The 15,281-nt window shown below is 42.6% G+C and overlaps 1 protein-coding gene across 1 annotated transcript in view; it reads left to right on the top strand.

The window, feature by feature from the left end:
• STX18 (syntaxin 18) overlaps positions 1–14,234 on the top strand; it is a 66,948-nt gene extending 52,714 nt beyond the window's left edge. The window contains exons 7-11 of the mRNA XM_014935965.1: positions 3,096–3,184; positions 10,835–10,893; positions 11,770–11,839; positions 12,427–12,507; positions 14,008–14,234. Of these exons, the coding sequence (XP_014791451.1) occupies positions 3,096–3,184; positions 10,835–10,893; positions 11,770–11,839; positions 12,427–12,507; positions 14,008–14,103 (395 nt within the window). The 3' untranslated portion in view covers positions 14,104–14,234. The remainder of the gene's footprint in view (positions 1–3,095; positions 3,185–10,834; positions 10,894–11,769; positions 11,840–12,426; positions 12,508–14,007) is intronic.
• Positions 14,235–15,281: the final 1,047 nt, after the last annotated feature.

Here is a 15,281-nt window from a genome sequence, read left to right as displayed (position 1 = left end):
AGGCGGCAGCGTAGTAGCATCTCTCTTGCCCTGTGCTCTTGCCTCCTTACGGAGCGTCCCCGCAATCTCTGACAGCTCACTCCCACCACATCGTGTCCATAGAATTTTTAGCTCCAAAAATCTGTGCCACACCGTGGGAAATGCTGTTCTTTGGTTGCCTTGGACACAGCAAACCACTGCAGTAAACAGACCTGAAGCTTTGTTTCTTGCCCGTGCATTTTTGATTACTCCAGTTTTCACTGTTTATGCTTTAATTTTTTTATGAGAAAGTAGGGGTCCCATTGCATAAGTGATGCTGATGCAACACTTATGCAGGATTGCTGACCAGTCATTGAGAAAACTATGGCACTTTGTATATGAAAATAAATCTGTCTGAAACAGTTTATAAATGCACGCAGCCAGTGATTCCTCACCTAAGTGTAAGTGTTGGTTGCTGCTGCTTATAGAAATCAGCCTTGTCACTTCACTGGTAGGTGGTTGTCAAAGCATGGGAAAAGCATGAGCAAGATGACTAGGAAACAAGCAGCTCAGTTTAAATCTGGTGGCCTTTGATGATTATACTTCTTTTTAAAAGTAACTTTTCAATTTTTTAAGAAATCGGAGAAATTACTGTGTTTAGAAAGAAACTGTTTCAGCCTGAGGATGCTGGTGGTTTAGAGAATGCTGATCATTTGTATTTATGAATTAGCCATCACCAGCGTGCCTGGATTCCTTGCTTAAATATCTAGGCTGTAAAGATAATTCTTCTGAGAGCTGCTTGTGGCCCTGTGTTTAAATTGAACGTTATGGTGAACAGCTGAATGTTCTGTGTGTTGTGCTGAGGCACAACTTGGGTTTTATCTGGGGTTTTTTGGGAGGGGTCAGAAACCAAAGCAAAACGTGACTACTTTTGTTCTGAGGCAAAGCACCTGTTTACATTAGAATTATAGTGGTAGGAAAATAGTGTCTCTGGAGATTGCTTTTATATGCTGACAGTATTTATTTGCATATTACAAATTCGACATTTAGTTTATGGAAATAAATGTAAATGATGAGTAGCTTTTGAACTGGCCCACAAGCTTAGCAGCTGTCTCAGCACGGAAAAGGGGTCAGAGGATCTGATCATTATTTTGTACCTCCAGCGTGCATTAACTACCTCTCTTTCGGTGAAAGAAACGTAGTTTGGCTTTTGCTGGATGAATCGTAGAAAAGCATTTATTTCAGCTCAATGGAAGCTGCAGAACAACTTTCCCAGTAGCCACAAATGTACCAAGGTGACAGGAGGAACCCTGGGGAGATACGTGTTTCTCACTTACCTCTTGCCCTATTTGCTTATTAGCAATCGCGTTGGATACAGGTGCTGGTTTTTTAACAGGGCTGACAGTGCCTGAAAGTAATTGGTTCCTCTGGGATAAAATAGGAATATACCTTATTTTTTGTCTCCATAAACTAATTATCTTCTTTTCTTTGAATCCACTATATAATTCATTGTAATCTTGATATAAAGTACATGCACTGATTACTAAAAAAATAAGTTTTGTGTTTCTTTGAAACAGACTTGAAATACTGATGATGCTCCATGGAAAACATAGAGTTGAGTCCTTTCTAAATAATCTGTAAAGATATTCTTGTTCTTATTTCTTGTAAGAAAGAACAGATCTAATTTTGTTGTTTGATTGGTTTTGTTTTTTTTAATTTTATTATATTCCTTATCCACATCCCTCATTTGTAACATTGTCATTGGTTGTACATCCTGGTTTGGTTGATGGGAAGCAAAATACACATTTACAAAGGAGACATACACAACAATACTCTTACAATATTTATTTTGCAAGAATTTTCACATATTGAAGGATATAATATAATGAAGGATATAGTGAAGGGGAAGGATAATGAAGGATAAATATAATGAAGGATAAAGGGGAAAAAATCTGCTTATAATCCTTTTCATGTATTTGTTTATAAATAGGACTGTTCCTTTCAGAGGCTTCCCAAGAGAAGCCAGTATCTGAATGATGATGCATCAGTGCTGCTTATGCAAGTGAAAAAAATTAGGTGTAGAAGGTTATAACAAAACAAATGAATATACTTAGAAATGCCTGGAAAAAATGGACTGGGAAGTCTGAAATCTATGAAAAAGTAAAAAAATAAATCTTTTGGTATTTCACTTTGCAATCTGCGTCTGATTAAGTCAAAGCAGGTTCAGCTTTGATCTGTGGTGGGGTGGTGCACATCCCTCTTTTGGGTTTTGTCTCAGCCAGTGGGGAGAAGAGAGGCCTTCTGAGAAGTGCAGTCTCATCCCTAGGATTTTAAACACTGATGCTAGAAGAGCTTCAGAAACAGTGGGTTCCTGTAGCATGCTTTCTTGGTTTTCCCATTCTATCTTTTTCTATAATCAGAAGTATATAATTAAGCCTAAAAATAAATCTTCCAGAAGGGAGGATCCCAGAAATAGCCGTTTTTATGATCTTTTATGCCCAACTCCTGTTAAGATTTATGCAGATGATCAGCTTTAATCAAAGGGGAAGTACTATGGAAATGAATGAAGCAGCAGTGATGTGTGAGGGTTAGTTTGTGGGATCGCAGGAAGAGCCCTTGCACAGGGTGCTGGTGGGGTTGCACAGGAATAGGCAGTTGGGACAGTGTGAGGAAATAGTTTGTCCTGCAAACTTTGCCCAAAACGTCTTTGAGATTGTGTTTTTACTTTCTGGAACGAGGAGCTGGTTGTTCTGTCAAGTCTCATTGGAAGATAATAGTTTGCAATGCAGACTGTCATTTGGAAAATTGTGTGTTTTCATCTGATAAAAGACAAATGCTACAGTGTCTTGTGCTCTAACGAGTCTTAGTGCATCGTGAGTTGTTTTACATATTTCACTGTCAATATATTAGTGCAACTCCTTGTAGTTCACAAAATTAAACACATGTGTAGACTGTTGTCCCAGTTTAGAAGTTAAAGGTTATTGGTGTAATTTTGTGCTGTAAATAAAAGGTGAATTTCAGTTAATGACAAAAGAGATACAACTATTTCACCAGCATTCTGAAATGGATGAAAAATGGTTTTCACTTCACTGCTCAGCTTCCTGCATTGTCTCAAGTGTTTGGTGGCTCTTTTACAGACAAGAATCTGCCTGATGCCCAGAGTAACCTTGGATTGTGGGGGGATGGCAAAGGGGAAGATGAGCTGTCACCTGAAGAGATACAAATGGTAAGTGTATCTTATGTCTTATGGTCCATTTTAATATATTTTTTGCTGTATTCAGATGTGTTACGAAAGTACAGATTCACCCAAATTCGCTTTCAACTTTCATTTTATGCAGGATGCTGTAGCAAGGTATACTTTTTGCACGTGGCTTCCTGGTTCTCCTGGTAGCAGCTGATACTTAAACTTGCTACAAAATGCTTACGTGGAGCCATGAAATTAGTGACGACTATTTTTGAACAATTGAAATCAAAGTTGTTTTTAAAATTATGAATTGCTATTTTAGTCAAGGAACAATAGCAGTCAAGGCAACATCAGAAAAAAGCATTATGAAGCTTCTGAAAAAGAAGGACGTGCTGGCCTTTTTTTCCTTGGGAGTATTTGTAGAACACACCTTTGGGTAGTTATACTACTTAAATATAACTATGAAGTTATACTTAATTTTTTTTCTTTTTTTTTATTTATTTGGATTATCAAAATCAGATCAGTTTACTAGAAGGAATAGCTACAGCTTTCAACAACAGAATCTCATTAATTTTACCTTTTCTGCATTTCCCCATTATGGGTGCATTTATATATTATTTGATCCAACTCTCCTTCAGCTGAACTGATACACTACAGATTTCTGACACAGAGATGCTTGCTGACAACCTGTCTGCTAGGCTTTTTGATATTCCTAAAATTTGCTGCTTTGAACGTGGCTCAAAATTCTTAGAAAACTTCTCTACGCTATCACGCGTTGCCGCCTTTTCTGTAAAGACAGAAAAACTGCTTTATGACTGGCAGCAGATGTGCAGTTTTTCAAAATGGTGAGGTTTGCTAAGGCGAAGGGCTGCTGCAGAACGGATACATGAAGCTTCCTTGGCAGCGATTAGGGATGTTCCCAGCACAATGTGCATCACTCTGCCCGTCAGAGATGAGTAAGTTGCACAAAATTATGGGAAGGTTTGTCAAAGAGAAAAGGTTCTTCAGACGCTGCTCTCGATGCTTTCATACTGTTCTTGAGTGCCAGTCTGAAATCTCAAGGCTGACTCCTGCTTTCTCTTTTCTCTTTAAAGAGAATTCTTTACATATTTTCATTCTTCCCTGTGTAGGCACAGTATTATTAGCCCCCTTGCTGGAGGCTTCCAGAGCATCAGGAGGAAACGAGCATCAGAGAGGATGCTCTGATGGCGTTTACCAGTAACTGGCTACTGAATCTTGGATTGCTTTCTGCAGGCCTCACCCTGTAATTAAGATTTAAACGTGTAACATCCCTTTGCCATGGTACTTCGGGAATAAATACATTTATTTTTCATTAAATCCTTTTATACTTTAGACTAAGGCCCCAGATACCTCACGATTTAGATGAGGTGCTGAAGTCTGTGAGTTTTTCTCTCTTTCTGTTATCAAGAGTGAAGAAAGATAAACATCTTAAAACGCTCATTTTTGCCCACTGAGGATTTGAATTTTTCCCTGCAATAAGTTCTCTTTATTGACTCGTGAGGGGGCATAAGTAAGAGAAAAATCTGTGTTGGTAGTGTAACGCTTTGAAGGATTTCCAGACTCCTAAATCTCCAGTCCTGAACTGCTTCTTACCAGGCGTTCAGACAGCTCTTCCTTGGGGAGAAACAACAGACATTTTTTAAAAATCCATTATTATTCTTTACCCATTCAGAGCTCTCCTTTGCTATGCTGCTTTTTTTTTATCATTATATATCTTTTTAGATTTTTAGCTGTTGTTTTACACTGATTTACTTCTGCTGTGCTTTCAGGAGTTGCGCTTCCTGTGGAAAGGGGTATAAAAATAACACTGTTGCTCAAAATTAAATAAACTTTTAGCTCAGACAGACTATAATACGTCCTTATTCCTAGCTTACACAGTTCTGCCTATAGCTTGCCAGAAAATTTATAGTATATAAAGATGTCTTGATGCCATGATTAAGTCTTGAAAAATGACTTGTGCTGGAAACTTTAGATTTCAGCTTTATCAGTCTGCTCCGTGGGAAAAGAGCAACAAATTTACTAGATTTAGAGAAGCGGATCAAAATGCTACCAAAATATAAATAGCATATTTGAAGCCCTGTGTATATTAATACACTGAAATATTATTACTGCTCTTGTGCCTTATTCTTAAATTTCTATGCGGGAATTTGGATTTTAAATTTATTTTGATATACTCTTAGCACTTGTGGTTTAGTACTGGTAGTAGAAACTAGAACTGACAAAAGCACACAAAGGGAGGTTGCCACCAGAACAGCCTCCTCTCTGCTGATAATTGACTCTGAGTTTTGCAAAGGCAGGCTCTGAGCTGGGTGTCCGAGTCTCCTGTTGGGTCCTGCTGTGGTTCTGTCCCCCCGGGAGCCCTTCCCTCCTGCTGTCCCTCACTGCGGGGTGACGGTGTCACCACCAGCTCTTGGGGCTGTTTCTGCCTCTCCTGGGAACCAAAAGGCATCACTTCCTTCCACGTTACCCCTCGGAAGGAGCCTGCATTTATTATGATTTAAGAGAAGTGAGTCAGCGTTCATGGCAGTGTTAGTATTTTTTCTTTCTCTGCCTGTTGCCACGTAGAAAGCGAGCCCATTCTTTCCAGTGAGAGCTCATGCCCCCCAGTGAGGCTCATTTCTTGTCAGGTGATTTTTTTCCCCTTGGATTGCATGTTATTGGAGATGTCAAACTGTACACAGGGAGTTGTATGTTTGTGTGACACCTACACGTGCACAGCAGGTGTCACATGTAAACCTTGCCACTAAGATGGTGGTGCTCAGTTCTCTAATCCCTAATGGGATTTTTTTGGGTTGTGGTTTTTGTTTGTTTGTTTTTTTTTCAATGAACACTAAAATTAGGTAATATACAAAGTATGGGATTTTTTTGGGTTGTGGTTTTTGTTTTGTTTAAATGAACACTAAAATTAGGTAATTTACAAAGGCTGGGGATGTGTGTGGGGACTGTTCCACAGCAAAACTGCTCTTTCAGTGTGTTTTTGAGGAAACTTATAGCAAAGAGTTGGCCTTTATTGGTAAAAGTTGGACACTATAATTTCACTCCTAATAAGGCTTTAACATCACTGGATCTGTTATTCTAATTTTCAGCTACGAACTTATAGCAAAGAGTTGGCCTTTATTGGTGAAAGTTGGACACTGTATAAGTTATTCTAATTTTCAGCTACCCTGCCTGTTGCCACGTAGAAAGCGAGCCCATTCTTTCCAGTGAGAGCTCATGCCCCCCAGTGAGGCTCATTTCTTGTCAGGTGATTTTTTTCCCCTTGGATTGCATGTTATTGGAGATGTCAAACTGTACACAGGGAGTTGTATGTTTGTGTGACACCTACACGTGCACAGCAGGTGTCACATGTAAACCTTGCCACTAAGATGCTGGTGCTCAGTTCTCTGGACCTAATGGGATTTTTTTGGGTTGTGGTTTTTGTTTGTTTGTTTTTTTTTCAATGAACACTAAAATTAGGTAATATACAAAGTCTGGGGATGTGTGTGGGGACTGTTCCACAGCAAAACTGCTCTTTCAGTGCGTTTTTGAGGAAACTTATAGCAAAGAGTTGGCCTTTATTGGTAAAAGTTGGACACTATAATTTCACTCCTAATAAGGCTTTAACATCACTGGATCTGTTATTCTAATTTTCAGCTACGTTTGGGTGCAAGGTGTAAATATTGGTGTAAATTAGAAATTATTTGAGTATTTGGATGTGCAGTGCTTTTCTCATTGCTCACATAAATCCTTCGCGCGCACTTGGCACTATTTAACGCCGTCAGTGTGCTTTGAGTGCAGGGATCACAAACGGGTAACAAACCCTCACAGCTTCAGTTAATGCATTCACTCAAAGGACAGCTAATTATTTCTCCTCTGCGTTAGGTTTGCTGTTATGGTGAAGTTTAATTTCTACTTTTTGAACACGTGATTTGTGAAGCGTGGACCAACCACGTTTAAGTTATGGAGACAGTCCCGGGGTTCTCGGGAGAGGGGAGGTTGCTGTGCAGAAGCTGCTGTGCTGGTTTGAAATTGGAGCGTGTTGTGTCAAATCATCCTTAGCCATTCTCAGTCACCGTTCCTTGATCCTTCCTGTGGGTAAAATAATGAATTAGAGCCCTATCGTATTGCTACAGCAGCAATTTTGGTCTGTACTTCACCCACAGGAGAGAGCTTTACATTGCTCAGCGTGGTTGCAGGCTATTGTATGATTTGCACAATAAATTTCAGTTTATAACCCCAAGTACAGGTACATTAATGGCTTTTATAGTTATTGTGAGCAGATGTCTTGCGGTGGCATCGAGTGGGGGAAAAAAATCTGGCTCTGCTGTTTGACTTGTGAAAATATCTAATTTTTTTTTGACTTAATCTTTTTTTTGCTCGGTTGGTTTTGTCTTAAATTCAGGTAGAGCACATATAATGACTTACCTCATGGGTAACAAAAAGGAACTGTGATTATTTCTTCTGTGCATTAGATTTTGAGAGGTGTCTTAGGCAGTTTGTCGCTTGATGCCACGCTTTGATAACAGAGTATTTCACTGGCGTAAAAGAGGCTGCTTTTAATAAGCCATAAATCATTGAGCTCTGCCAATTGCTGGAGTTGGGTTTACGTTCCCATCCTGTAAATCCCTCTGTGAGACACTGGGATACGATGTGTTCTGTGCTCCAACCTCTTGTTCAGGTGCCTGTTCCTGCATACCTCACCGTCTGCGCCGGGCGCTCCCTCAGCCGCCATCCCCAATTGCAGCCATCGTGTAGCAGTTGACAAGGCCATCCCTACCAGGGGAGGGCTTTGAGTACCAAAGGGGCTTCTTAAGGAGTGCTTTCTCAAGTGGGTTTGTGCTATTTGTAAAGGGATTAGAATCGTTTGCTCTTTCTTTATTGAAAAAATTGTGTTGTAAATTAGTTATCATCTCCGTTCTACTAAGGCTGCAAAAGAGGGAGTTTTTGATACTGACTATTTGCGCTGAAATACTTATCCTTATGGAAGGCAAAAAAACCAATTAGAGGTTGCTGGCCCCATTTAGTCACTTAAGGACCAACCAGTGACTCGTTGCTAAATCTCGTGACTCTGGTTGCTCCGTTCCTTGACTTTGTTCTGAGGCGACTCCACCGGAGCCAGAGATGGGCTGTGGGGCCAGGGAGGAGGAGCACAGGGATGGAGCACCTTTAACCATGGCTGCCGTGAAGTAAATATCACATGCTAAATGCTCTGCAGGAGACACTACAGGCAGCGGTGACAATGACATTTGAATGTGTTGCAACACTGATAATTTTTAATTTAACAAAACCGTTGGATCTTTAGGGTGGAAATCAGTGGGACTTCAGGGAGCTGGGCAGAGTGTTCCTCACTGTCCCCCTCGACCCACAGGGCTGGGTTCCTTCCCTGGGGCCTCTACCCCACAGTGAAGGTGATGGTGCCCGAGAGCCCTGCTCCTCGGCTGTGGCCTTGGACTCTCTGGAGTCCTTTAACCAAGGAGGGAAAGCTGTTCTTGCCGGTCAGGTAGACAGTGAGCCTCTAGTACACAAAGAAATTTGTTTTTTAAAAGCATTGAAAAAAGAGTGGCCCCATCCTCCTGACACCCACCCTTCAAGTATTGATAGGTGTTTATAAGATCTCCCCTCAGTCTTCTCTTCTCCAGACTAAAAAGTCCCTCACCTCTCCTCGTAAGGGAGATGCTCAGGCCCCTCATCACCTTTGTAGCCCTCTGCTGTCCCCTCTCCAGCAGTTCCTGTCCTTCTTGAACTGGGGAGCCCAGAACTGGACACAGTGCTGCAGATGGGCCCTCCCCAGGGCAGAGGGGCAGGATGACCTCCCTCAGCCTGGTGGCCACCATCTTCTTGATGCACCCCAGGATGCCATTGGCCTTCTTGGCCACAAGGGCACATTGCTGGCTCATGGCCATCCTGCAGTCCACCAGAACTCCCAGGTCTTTTTCTCTCCAGCAGGCCAGCCCCCAGCCTGTACTGGTGCAGGGGGACTCACTGGGGCACCTTGGAAAGCCCAGCTCGGTGTGTCCTCACAGGCCCTTTCTGAAACACAGTCCTTACGATGTGGTTTCCAACAAACTCCACGAGGCCACGGGACACCTTCCTCAGCTGCCTGTGGCTGCACTGATTTCGTGTCACCGAAGCCTGATTTTGAAAAACGTAGTGCTAAAAGTGTATTTAACTGTTTAATTGATGACTCGTGAGTTTTACATGGGAGAGGTCACTGGGATAACTCCCAGCCTGTACTGGTGCAGGGGGACTCACTGGGGCACCTTGGAAAGCCCAGCTCGGTGTGTCCTCACAGGCCCTTTCTGAAACACAGTCCTTACGATGTGGTTTCCAACAAACTCCACGAGGCCACGGGACACCTTCCTCAGCTGCCTCGTGGCTGCACAGATTTCCTGTCACCGAAGCCTGATTTTGAAAAACGTGGTGCTAAAAGTGTATTTAACTGTTTAATTGATGACTCGTGAGTTTTACATGGGAGAGGTCACTGGGGTAACTAAAGCCAGTGCCTCTGTCAGTATCAAGTAGTAGATGTCACAATATTTCATTTTGTAGCAAAATCTAAAAGTGTTTCACTTCATGCCATGGGCAGCAGAGGAATAACATGAACGACAGTGCAAGGGTAGCAGGAAGAGCATCACACCCTTTCACAAGCACGAAAGCTTTCCCCACCCAAATTTCTAAAATAACACAAAAGGAACAGATTTCATCCTCTCTGTTTTTCCTCTCTGCAAAGTAACTTGAGCAAGATCTTCAAGATATTTTGGGGTTTGTTTCATTAATGGGAGGAGAATGACAAGTGTTGCAGTGACTGGCTACACACAGGCAGATTCATAGTGTTCATTTAGGCCAGTATTCATAATTTTTAAGGTCTTTTTAGCTGTGGTAAATGGATTGCAAGGAAGGGTGGAAGTTGGTTGGTGGGGGGTGAAGAAGGCTCCCTGAGGCCAAGCAGGTGAACTCATGTGTGTCGTACTGGTGCAGGGGGACTCACTGGGGCACCTTGGAAAGCCCAGCTCGGTGTGTCCTCACAGGCCCTTTCTGAAACACAGTCCTTACGATGTGGTTTCCAACAAACTCCACGAGGCCACGGGACACCTTCCTCAGCTGCCTCGTGGCTGCACAGATTTCCTGTCACCGAAGCCTGATTTTGAAAAACGTGGTGCTAAAAGTGTATTTAACTGTTTCATTGATGACTCGTGAGTTTTACATGGGAGAGGTCACTGGGATAACTAAAGCCAGTGCCTCTGTCAGTATCAAGTACTAGATGTTAAAATACTTCATTTTGTAGCAAAATCTAGAAGCTTTTCACTTCATGCCATGGGCAGCAGAGGAGCAACGGGAATGACAGCGCAGGGGTAGCAGGACGAGCATCACACGCTTTCACAAGCATGAAAGCTTTCCCCACCCAAATTTCTAAAATAACACAAAAGGAACAGATTTCATCCTCTCTGTTTTTCCTCTATTTTGGGGTTCGTTTCATTAATGGGAGGAGAACGACAAGTGTTGCAGTGACTGGCTACACACAGGCAGATTCATAGTGTTCATTTAGGCCACTATTAATAATTTTTAAGGTCTTTTTAGCTGTGGTAAATAGATAGCAAGGAAGGGTGGAAGTTGGTTGGTCAGGGGTGGGGGGTGAAGAAGGTTCCCCGAGGCCGAGCAGGTGAACTCATGTGTGCTGTTTCCTTCTTCCAGTTTGAACAGGAGAACCAGAGACTTGTTGGTGAAATGAATAACCTCTTCGATGAAGTCAGGTACGGTTTTCTGTTATTTGATGGATACTGTGTGGGCAGAGCCCGGAGAACACCCACTGCCAGGGAATTTGCTGTGGGACACCCGGCCGTGGGAGCTGTAGCGCTGCGGTGGTGGGAGGGGGACCAAAGAGGAGCACCCAGGAAAGGAGCTGTAGGAGCCTACATGTTGTGCTGTCCCGTGGTGTAAGGGAGGGTCCCGAGCGGCACATGGACTATCCAAAATACTACTGGTTAAATTTGGAAGGTTTAGGTTCTGTCTCGCTTAGGTAAGTTCTAAAAGATGAAGTTTTCCATTCATGGCCCGCTGTCCTGCTGCTGAGAGGGAGCCGGAGAGGAGGTGCCACCATCCACCCCACACGGAGACCACGCACAGCCCTTGCTGTGTGGAACACCCGAGTGCCCAACCCCAGCTGGAGATGTTCCTTGGCTTATCAGCACTGGGCAAGGGGAATTCCACACTTTGTTTGCGGGTATTAAAAGGATATGTCAAAATTAACTACTTGGGGTCCACCACGGACTCCGTTTGTTAGATGGAAGAAGTAAGGTGGGTGAAGCTCTCCAGGGAAGGCCCCCATCTGCCAGTTCCTGGGTGGTGCCTTTCCTGGAGCTTCATGGGGGCTGGTCTATGTCCAACATGGATTGTCCCAGCACTAGTCACGGGCTACTGCTGCAGAACCCATGGCTACCAGAGAGCCCTGCCCTCTGAAGAGCCCACGGCCTGGAGGGTCGCGGGCTACTGCTGCAGAACCCATGGCTACCAAAGAGCCGTGCCCTCTGAAGAGCCCGCTACCGGCCTGGAGGGTCTGAATCTGCAGGAGCAGGAAATGTTGGCACTAGTTTCTAATGGAGTATTTCTTTGTATTTTTCTTTGCCAAGACAAATCGAAGGAAAAGTGGTGGAAATCTCCAGATTGCAAGAGATATTCACTGAGAAAGTCCTGCAGCAGGTCAGTATCAGCTCATGCCACAGCAGCAAGTGTGAGAAAGTCCTGCAGCAGGTCAGTATCAGCACGTACAGCTCCGGGGTTTTCTTGGGGCTGTTTTGGATGCAAGATGTAAACATAAGATCAGTGAATCTTTGACGCAAATGTGAAGGAGAAGATTTCTGTTTGTTTTTCAAATGCAAAATGGAGACATTTACTGTTATTTATCAGTATGTACTGGGACCAGAAAATCAGATGTGTTAGTGATCCCTCTGCCTCAGAATTAGTGTCCTGTTGAATGTTATTTGTCAGCATCTTTTCTTAAAGGGTGGCACCTCTTCCAAAAGAGCTGGCAAAAATTACGACAGGTTAGATTTGAATCTAGATAAATGGGGGACTTCCTGTTGCTCTTGGTGGTCTCCATTCAGGCTCATAAAATCACAGGTAGAGAAATCACAACTTAATTGCTTCTACACCTTTTGCATCATTGAAACTAAGACATTAATACCAGATTTTATTTTATTCTTGAGTTCTGCTTGTTCCCCCAAGTCCTTAGAAGTGTGTGTTTCCTGAAACTCATCACTGTTTCTCCATTTTATTTTTTTGAACAGGAAACTGATATCGACAATATCCATCAACTCGTTGTGGGTGCAACAGAGAACATCAAAGAAGGGAACGAAGACATACGAGAGGTACGTGTGTGTGCTGGGCTGTAGGACGTGACGTTGGAGAAACTGTACAGGTTGGCTGAGGTTCCTGGCGTTGCTTCTCTGGCTCACCATGACTTGAACAGCTGTACAGCTCTGCAGAAACCTGCTTGGCCTCACCTATATTTTAAACAGGAAGGTGCATTAAAGCACCTGTGGCGTGGTTAAAAAAAAAAAAACAAAAAAGAAATTGCAGCCAGAAAGGCAGCGCTGAAGTCCTTGAAACTGGAGTTAAAAAGCTCAGTGTTAGCAGAACAGCCTCTGAAGGCATCTTACGTGCTCCTAGTAAACAAGTCTATGCCATTGTCTTCCTAATTAGAATGAAATGATGTTTCCTTTCAGGAACTGAGACTGCAATAAAACCAGAGTTCCTGAATTAGAATAAAAAAGCTCAGTTCCTTTTTTTTTCCTCCCTCCTGAAAGCACAGAATGTATAACTCAGTATGAGCTGTATCTACTGCTCAGCTCTCCTGAGAAGCGCATCAAACGTACATGAACAAGGGTAACTGAGGGACTGAAAATTTCTGATACGGAACTTAATTCCCCACTTTTCAAGCAGATTAAAATATCTGGAGTGTTCTTTTTGATAACTGTCCGATAGGCACAGGGAGGGAAGATGTTTGGCTTTTTAAAGACTTAAGTCTAGTGCAGAGATTTAAATTATGTGCCTTTAAATCATGATTCCTGAGCGCTTCAGCCAGGATGCTTGGAGGGTACAGAGGTGTCAGCTGATCACCCCTGTGCTCATGGTTAGGGATCAGTATTCAACAACAGGGCACAGATAAAGTCATTTTTGCTTCCTTTTTTACATTTGTAGGTAGAACTGTTTCTTAACACTGAGAGACAGTAGAGAAAGGTGATAAATACAAAACTGCATCACTCACCTTAATGTTGGTACCACATTAATAATAATTAAAAAAAAAAAATCTATCCCATGTGTGTATCTGAAAAATGAGAGAGAAAAGCAGATGCCCTGCCATACACCAATCTCAATTTGTGAAGGAGAATCCAAGACAAATCCTTGCTGTGCTGGCTCCTTGCTCCAAGACTGAAATACGTGACTGGGAGCGCTAAACCCACCTCCAGCTCTCAGGTCTCGGCTGGTTATTTTTAGTCAGAAGATGTTTATTAGAATGATGAAGGCCCAATTATTTCTAATCACAGAATTTCACTTTTGGAACTTGAAACTAACCTTTGAGCATGTATGTCCTGACTTATTTCTTAATGGTTTATTTCCATTATGTGGGATCTTGAGCTTTTTTTTTTAAATGCCCAATTTTAAGATTTTTGAGAGAAACTTTAGTGTTATCAGCCTCACGAGGTACAGCCAACCTGACTCTCACTCACCTGAGATTAATGGCAGGTTTTGTTCTTTCTCCTGTGGGAGGGAAGCGTGAAGCTGCTCGTTGATCCTGGGTTGTCATGGTTGGAAATTCTGGTCTATGTTCACTGCTGATGGTAACAGAGATAATCTTTTCTTCACAGGCCATCAAAAACAACGCTGGATTTAGAGTATGGATCTTATTCTTCCTGGTCATGTGTTCATTCTCCTTGCTTTTCCTGGACTGGTATGATAATTAATTAAAAGTCTAATCTCGCCTACATGCTTGGTTTGTAGATCTTTTGACATCTGTTTCTATGGAGCAGGGTATATGGCAACTGTGTGTTGTACCGCTGCGCTGGAAGCATTTTCCAATAAATACAGGTGTCTGCAGCCCTTGGTACAGAGGGGGCCGACAGCATTCATTTTACATCCCTTTATCAAACATAAACCCCCCCTTAATTCTGCAAAGAACACAGGAGCCTTTGAAAGAGGAGCCCCGAGCTGGAGCAGAGCTAATGGGAGGAAAAAAAACCCCAACCTGATAACAGTTTTATCCTAGTCCCCCCCCCACTGCCGGGTTTCCAGTCCAGCTCCCAGGGACCGGGCACACCAAGAGGAAACTGTTACTGGGCAAAAGCATCGGTGGGGTCTCAGGCTTTTCCTGTACTGGCAGCACTGCAGTCCACAGCCACGGCTTTGCACGGCTGGGACCTCCCCTCCTCAGCCTTGGCAACTACTGGACTCCGAGATCGGGTTGGTTTAATGATCAAAAGTCAACTCAAAAGCTTCCCTTCTAGGTGAGAGAGAGAATACAACACAAACAGGTCGTGCAACGAAACGTGTTCTGAGATGTCAGAACAAAGCCAAAGGATAAGACAATATTAAAGCCAAAATAGTCAAAGCACTAAAACTGGGAGCAAAATAAGAGTCTCAAAACCAACTGCAGATAAGAATCAGTAAAACTCCCTCCTGTTAAATCAGAGGAAAAGATGGTTTTGACTTCAAGAATCATAAGCACTGTGTTTCTCTTAGATGGTAAAGCTTTGTGGTTTGTAATGTTTGTTGCTATGAGAGAGAGAAATAAGTTGTTTCTCATCAGTATTTACTTGTGCATTAAAGCTTTTATTGTCCTAAATTGAAGGGGAGATGTATCATGAATCATTTCTATGTAGGACAGTCTCGGGGAACAGATCTTTCCATCTTGTAAAATCGGAATGTCCTCTGGAAATATGTTGCTATGAATTGTCTGGTTTGCTATCTCTCTTCTGAAATGTGTATTTCTATACATTATAAGCAACAAGCAGCAGCATCCTGGCTCTGTACTCTGCACGGAGTGAAAATGTCAAAAGTTACTGGGAATTAATTACATTCAATAAAGCATACGCCTCTTAGAAAATGCAAACATGGTATGTTTTCAATATCTTCATATAAGCTT

This window comes from Calidris pugnax, unplaced genomic scaffold (assembly GCF_001431845.1).
Source record: "Calidris pugnax isolate Ruff unplaced genomic scaffold, ASM143184v1 scaffold14, whole genome shotgun sequence".
NCBI lineage: Eukaryota > Metazoa > Chordata > Aves > Charadriiformes > Scolopacidae > Calidris > Calidris pugnax.
Note: the sequence above shows the minus strand (reverse complement) of the source record. Positions and strands in the feature narration are given on the sequence as shown.